Source organism: Pteropus alecto, unplaced genomic scaffold (assembly GCF_000325575.1).
Source record: "Pteropus alecto unplaced genomic scaffold, ASM32557v1 scaffold14, whole genome shotgun sequence".
Taxonomy (NCBI): Eukaryota; Metazoa; Chordata; class Mammalia; order Chiroptera; family Pteropodidae; genus Pteropus; species Pteropus alecto.
Window position 1 is genome coordinate 18,849,704 of NW_006436810.1, and position 7,124 is coordinate 18,856,827.

General features: G+C 64.1%; 1 protein-coding gene across 1 annotated transcript in view; it reads left to right on the forward strand.

Moving 5' to 3' along the window:
- KCNG2 (potassium voltage-gated channel modifier subfamily G member 2) overlaps window positions 1–7,124 on the forward strand; it is an 11,484-nt gene that overhangs the window by 586 nt on the left and 3,774 nt on the right. The window contains exon 3 of the mRNA XM_015590794.2: window positions 3,754–3,982. Within this exon, the coding sequence (XP_015446280.1) occupies window positions 3,754–3,982 (229 nt within the window). The remainder of the gene's footprint in view (window positions 1–3,753; window positions 3,983–7,124) is intronic.

The window sequence follows — 7,124 nt, forward strand, 5'->3', positions numbered from 1 at the left end:
GCGGTCGGCCTCTGCCTGAGCACCATGCCCGACATCCGCGCCGAGGAGGAGCGGGTGAGCGCGCGCCGGGCTGTGAGCTGGGGCTGGGGGCGGCCTGGACAGAGGTTGGGGCAGTGGGCGGCGAGGCCTGGGTCCGGGAGGGAGCGCCTGCCCAGCGGTGGTCTGGACACCGTGTCGCTGGCGGTGAAACCACGGGCGCTGGGCCCTCCTTGCCTGCTCCGGGTCACACACCCTGGGCCAGCCCCCGAGGCTGACGTTGGGGCGCCGGCCATGCACAGGCAGAGGCTCCAAGTTATAGCCAAGGTCAAGAGCTCACGGGACTGTCTGGCCAGCAGGCCTTGTCCCCTGGATCTCTGCCAGTCAGGCCCTCCAAGCTTGGTCAACAGGAGGCTGACACATTCATTGTCACAAAAGTCTACAGAGTTGTGTGCTCAAGTCTCATCACCCTTGACAGAGGGATGTGACCTCCACATTCTTCCAAAGACGAGAGCCAGGCCAGCCGCGTGGCTCCGGTACCCAGTGCTGGCTTTTTCCAGGAGCTGGGGCTCCTTTCGGAGCAAACGGTGGACTTCCCGCCCCCTCTGTCCTGTGAGAATGTGGGCACGGGCAGTGTGGGCAGAAATGTCATTCCCGGGGAAGTGTCTGTACACAGAGCGTGTCATAGGACAGTCAGGGACTGGTCAGGGAGTCGGGCGGTTTCTGAAGGACGCAGCTGAGGGTCACCCTGCATTTCCTGATGGAAGGACCGTCCGGCTGGCCTTCCCCTGGCTGGTGCCCTGTTCCCACCTGCCAGGGGCTGGGCACAGGCCCCGCGGTGAGCCTCCCTCAGGCCAAGCAGCTCAGCCTCGGGGCCTCCTGCTGGGCGGGGCCGTCAGCTCGTTACTCAGACAGGAGTAGAAGGGACTGTCCCATGTTCCTGGGACAGTCACCGTTCGCTGGTGTGACCAACCCTGACTGCAGGTTAGATGTGGCTTTGGCACCCTCCTTGGTGGGCGTCTGGTTCCTGAGGCGTCTCTGGTCTTAACCAGGCCCAAGTCTCAGACTCTGCTTCTGAAGACACTTGGTGCATCCAGGTTTCTAAGCAGCAATAACCCTGTGCGTGTGGGAGGAGAATCGCCTAGATGAGGACCGGGCGGCGGGAGGTGCCAGGGCTGCCTCAGCCGCGACAGCACTGCAGAGCCCCAGCTGGCCCACCCGGCCTCCTCTGGGGCATCCGCGTGGGCCCACGTCGCCGCCGCCCACGTCCATCCCCAACCCCTTCCGCGTTTCCCTGAGCGTTGCTTCACCTGCGGGGTGCCGACTCACCATGTCGGCTGCCGGATGAAAAGCAGCAGCGCACGTGGACGAGCGCGCGGCAGAGCACGGCCACGCGCTGTCACTACCTTGTGGGAGAAACACCTGGTCCACTCCACGTGCAGGTGCTGAGGAGGAAGCAGGTGTTGTCACCGCCGCAGGAAGGAAGAAGCTTTATGTTCCATCAACATGTGTGTGTTTGTAGTAAATATACATAAAATTTACCATCTTATCCATTTTTAAGCATGCTGTTCAGCGGTATGTGCGTTCAGTGTCCTGCAGCCGTCACCACCCTCCACCTGCATAGCTGTTTCATCTTGTAAACTGGAACTCTGTCCCCATTAGACAAGGACGCCTGGGTGTCCCTCTCCCAGCCCTGGGCATCCACCGTCTGCCTCGTGTCTCTGTGACGCTGACGGCTCCACACGCTTCACACAGTGAGATCCTGCAGTTCTGTCCATTGAGACCGGCAGATTTCGCTCAGCTGAACGTCCCCAGGTTGGTCCACGTTGCAGTGGGTGTCAGGGTGTCCTGGTGTTGCGCTGTGGCGTGGGCCACACCGTTCGTCGGTGCGCCGTCGGTGGACGCTGGTTGCCCTCTGGCGTTGCGAGCAGGCCGCCACGAACGTGCTGTGCAGACGTCTGCAGAGTCCCTGCCCTCGGCTCTTTGGGGTCTGAGCCCATGAGGTGATGCTGTTTACCGACCCCGTCTCTCTGCCCCCATGTGCCCCCAGCTGCCTGGGACCCCAGGGCCGTGGTCCCCCAACGAGACCTGGAGGGTGTGCTCCCAGGACCCACCCTGGTCTGCCGGGGAAGGTCTGCCTCTCAGAGCACTGTCCCTGGGGACCCTTCACGCAGTGGCCTGGCTTCCCAGCGAGGAGGGGCTCCAGGCCCAGGCCTCCCATGCTGTCTGCAGGGACAGAAGTCGGAAATGCCGTAGCTTAAACACCCACAGAAAGTCCTGAATCCTCTGGCCCCAAAATGTACATTCTAAACCAAAATAACTTGCCTGGGGCAGGCCTTGCTGTGCCCGAGTTCCCTGTAGAAATCACAGCAGGAACGACACAGAGACCCCCCCCCTGCCCCGGACCCACCAAACTGCCAGGGCGTGGCCCCCCTCAGGACGAGTTGGGCTTTTGATGCCAGGTGCTTGGGGAGCAAGGAGGGGTCAGAGCTGGAGTGTGCTGTCACCGGGTCGCCGGGCAGGGATGCAAGCTCAGTGGGGGAGGGGGGCCCTCGGTCGGCAAGGCAGGGCTGACCCCAACCTCCCGGGCCCCGTCAGAGGGGAGAGCCCCGCTCCCCACTGCCTCTGGGGTGTCTCCAGTGGGCCTGTGGCCTTCACTGCCCACGGCCCGGGCTGACACACATGCGGCGGCCAGCGCAGCTCGCCACAGGCACTGAGTGAAGATGCCGCTGTGACCAGAGCACCCAGTGCTGCGGAACAGCCTGGAAGCAGTGCCGACTGTCTGAGAACACGCGTCTGGAGTGAAATTAGGTGGTGGTGTGACGGTCGTTGAGGTCAAGCGTCTCAGTGGCCAGCAGGGGCCAAGGCCAGCCCGGGAGTGGCCGTTGCGGGATGCTGCGGTGTGACCTGGGCGGGGAGCCTTCAGACAGTGCGGAGGGGTGGATGGGACGGCTCCGGCGCCAGCTCGGAGATGCCATGGGCGGCCAGTGTCGCCTGCAGACAGGCAGAGCCCAGACGGCAGAACAGCCGCCTTCTCGGAGGGCCTGGCGGGGCGGTGCTCCCCAAGGCCGGCGCCCCTCTCCCCGAGGCCGGCGCCCCTCTCCCCGAGGCCGGCGCCCCTCTCCCCGAGGCCGGTTCTGGGCTCTGCGATCCGATTTCCTCCCTTTGAGCTCACGTGGTTAAATCGGGGCCCGCGTACTTAGTTGTAGATTTCGCCTGTCGAATTCACTGAGGACATGTGGCAATGGCATCGAAAGCCAGTGACAAGTTTCCGCTGCGTGGGGTGCACTTCGGCTTCTTGCTGGAGTGAGAGCTTTGCCGTGAGAGCTGCGGGGGGTCGGGAGGAGCCGGGGCTCCAGCCTGAGCCCTTCCCTAGCAGTCCTGTGCCTAGGGTCGGGGGCCGGGGAGGAGCCCACCTTGCGTGCGGACAGTTTGCGGAACTCACGGCCGGACCGGCGGCATGGTGCTCGGCACAACTAAAACCAAACACCGCGCAGCCCTGCCGGCGGTCCCCAGGGCGCCCCGTCCGCACGGCAGGGCGAGGTGGGCTCAGCCCGCACGGGCGGTGGCTGAGTCGCGAGCAGGCACGTCGCTTCCACAGGACGAGCAGCCAGAGCAGATGGACTGAGGGAAGGATAGTGGCCGCAAATTTTGTGCCACTGCCTGCGACTCAGAATCCAGCTCGTAATTGGGAGCCATCCTCTCCTGAGGCGCACGCCCCCATCTATTCACAGGGCCGTTGACACCTGTCACTGTCTTGCTTGTCCATGTCTCTAGGTGGCTGGGGTCAGTCCCTCCCGTGACGGTGCCAGGGCCTCAACGGCAGGCACAGTCCCTGCCCCACTGCACGCGCTCCCCAAGGCAGGCCGAGACACCAGGCGGACACCCCGTGGGACACGGCGTTCGCCGCCGTGACAGGCGCAGGCTCCCTCACCTCCTGGGCCCCAGTCGGGTGGTTCTGGCCATCTGGTCCTCGGTTCCCTCCGCCCTGTCAGACCTCACAGTGGTGAGTCTTCAGTCTGGGACGTGGCCCTCATGACTGAGCTCACGGGGCTGATCGTGACGGGGAGGCCGAGGGTGGGATGCTCTGTAATGCAGTTTCGACCGCCTGGCGGCGGCAGCGAGCAGGTGACTCGAAACGGGGACCTTCGTCATTTCTGCGTAAATTACAGCTGTTTCTAAATAACTTATTCTCTTCAGTAGATCGGATTTTCTTTCTCATACTTGTCTATTTGCCCTGTAAGAGCCTTTTCCAATAGAAAACTGGAAAAAAATAAACCTCGGTTCAGTTCAAAGTCAACTTATTATAAATTTGTAGTTAGTAAAACGAGTTGATGAGCATTTTTTCCAGGTACTCACAGGAGGCTGGAGATAAGGTGAGCACAGGGTCGCGGTGAATGGGACGCGAACCGTGCAGACTGCGCCCTTCCCCGGACGGAGGTGGGGTGTGGCCCCAGCCAGCGCAGGCCCCGCTCGTCTGTTTCGCCGGCTGCGTGAGGCCTGTGATGGCGGCAGACGCAGGCATCAGTGTCCGGATACTACACAGGCAGCAAGGGATGCGAGCATCCTGAGAGCGTAATTACATTGGATGAGCAGGCGCGCGCGCGCCTCGGGGACTTTGCTGGAGCGCCCAGCCGGGCCGGCGGTGGCGGCGGGCTCAGCAGGTGCCCGGCCCAAGCGCTGGCAGGGAGCAGCCCTGCCCCCCGCTGGCCTCCCTCCACCTCCCAGCTTCACCCAGCGACAGTGACAGCGAGTCGGGTGGGACCGGTGGTGCTCCTTGGCAGATGCTGCCGAGTTCTTGGCCCCGACGTGAGGACAAAGCAGGGTGGGTGTGCAGGTGCCAGGCCTCTGCCGAGCATCGTGTCACTGGCCGCCTCAGCCCGTGTCCGGAGAGCCTTGGCCCTGTGTTTCTGTACTTTTCCTAGAAAAGCAAAGCCTGGTCGTTGCCAAGCGAGCACCGTGCTGAGAGGCCGTGCCTTCCAACACCGCTTTCCAGACACTTCGCTTCCAACAGGGGCCTTGGACCTGCTGTCACCGTCCGGGGTGCTGGCCAGCCCGGACTGTCCCCTGAGTCCCCACGGCCTGGCGTGGATGGCCCCCTGTAGGGGACCCCCGGTGCCCATCCAGCCCGCCTGCCCCGCCTGCAGCCGGGTCCCGAGCTCACGTGAGCCAGGACACTCGCCGGCGTTTTGCTCAGTCGAGTTTTGCATCAGTGAGCGATGCACCCACATGTGGGTTAGAGACGCTGGGCTCCGTGGTGCCTGCGTGTGCACAGACCGAGACAGCATGTGGCCCATGCAGCCTGCGGGGCACAGGCCCTGTGCGCAGGGCCAGTGGGGGAGGGAGGGCACGTCTCCCACACCCTTGCAGATGTGAGCGCACGCATAGGAGCACCATGCGGACAGGAGCTGAAGAGTGCTGTGGGGGCGACACAGCCCCACCCCAGAAGGAATGGCAGCAGTGCCCTGTGGCGGGCAAGGCCCCACCCACCTCAGGGTTTGGGGGCCACGCTCTTGCCCTTCAGGAGCATTTGCCCAACTCTCTGTCCTCCCCAAACACCTGGGACCAGAGCCTCCGCTCTCGGCCCCAAGAGCAACAGGCAGTCGTCAGCAGGTCACCCCGCCCCCCCCCTCCACCGTGGTCAGTCCCCAGTCGGGGCACAGAATGACAGCGAGGAGCAGACAGACGGTGCCTCAGCCGGAGCTGATGGGCAGAGGGCTGGGACCCCCACCCAGCCCTCTGGCCACTGGGGGCGGGGTGGCCACGCCTCTAGCACGCAGTGCCCATGTGATCCTGCCCCTGTGGCCGTGAGACAGGAGCGAAGCCGGGGCTGGGGGCGGTGGGGGCTGCAGGGCCCGGTGAGCCCGCTGAACGGATATTTGACCTGATTTTGGCCAAATGGTCCAGATGTGTCAAATGATGGTAAATCAGGGTCTGTTTTCTGGGTTAAAAGTTCCAGAAATAGCTCCCTTCAATTAACCCCATGGCTGGTCCTTAAGGAAATGGCGGTGGGGGGGATCTCGGGGGCTCCCCACAGGCCCATTTCTTCCCGAATCCACCAAGATGATCTGGCCGCTGCTGGGCACTGGGTCAGCCCTCCTGCGTGGCAAGGGGGCCTTCCCGGACCACCATGGGCCAGGTCTGTTCCCTCCTCGCCCACACGCAGTGGTCACAGCCCCACGGGGCTCGCGGTTGCTCCTGAGGGGGGCCGCCTCTGCTTGGGGGGGCCACCTGTGCTGAGCAGATGGGGGCCGAGGCCCACAGTCTGCCCGACAAGGGACGTCGTGTTGGGTGTGTCTGGGGCTGTTGGTCACGGGGCTGAGGTTATCCGACTCCTGATCAGGTGAGGGAGGCCTGGCCGCCATGCCAGCACCACCCAGCTCTGGCACTGTGCCTAACTCCACCTCCCCCTCCTGTCACCCACCATCCTTGAGGACGGCAGGTCCCCCCCCAGCCCTTCCTGGGGGTGGGGTTCTACCCAGGCCCATCCCCATCCCTTAAGAGCTTCCGTGCGGGGTGGGGGGTTCTTGTTTAGGGACAGTGCTCCAGTGGGGGGTGGGAGGCTCCAGCACAGCCCAGGGCTCCCAGGCCTCTGTGGGCCTGTGGGGGGCCATCCGGGAAGCAAGCTCGTGGCCAGGATTTCCGGGCACAGTGCAAGGCCGTGGTTAACCTGGAGGCCCAGGTGCGGGGCGCCGGCAGCAGAGAGTGGGAAAGCCGGGCTCTGCTCCCCGCCCAGCAGTGCGTGCGGCTTGGGAAATGCAAATCAGAGGTCTGCGGGGGCCCGGTGGGCCCTGGTTCCTTGCAGAGCAGAGCTACATCAGGGCCTGGCTCCGAAGGAACAAGACGGCTTGGGGAGCAGCCCCGTGGGGCCCCACCTCCTCCATGCCGTGGATGCTGTAACACATCTGCAGTGCTGAAAGCTGACCCGCGACCTGCTCTCCACCGGAGGCATCAGGAAGTCCTCGAGCTGCTGTCTCAGGCTGGTGGGAGGTCACCACACCGGCCCCAGGCTTTATCACCTGCCAAGAGGGCTCTGGCAGCTGGACAGGCGTGAGAGTCTGTCCTCTGCCCAAAGGGGCTGGAGCCAGGTGGGGGACAGTGCAAGGCGTGGGGCGGCCCGAGTGGCCCAGGCCTTCTCACCCCCGTGC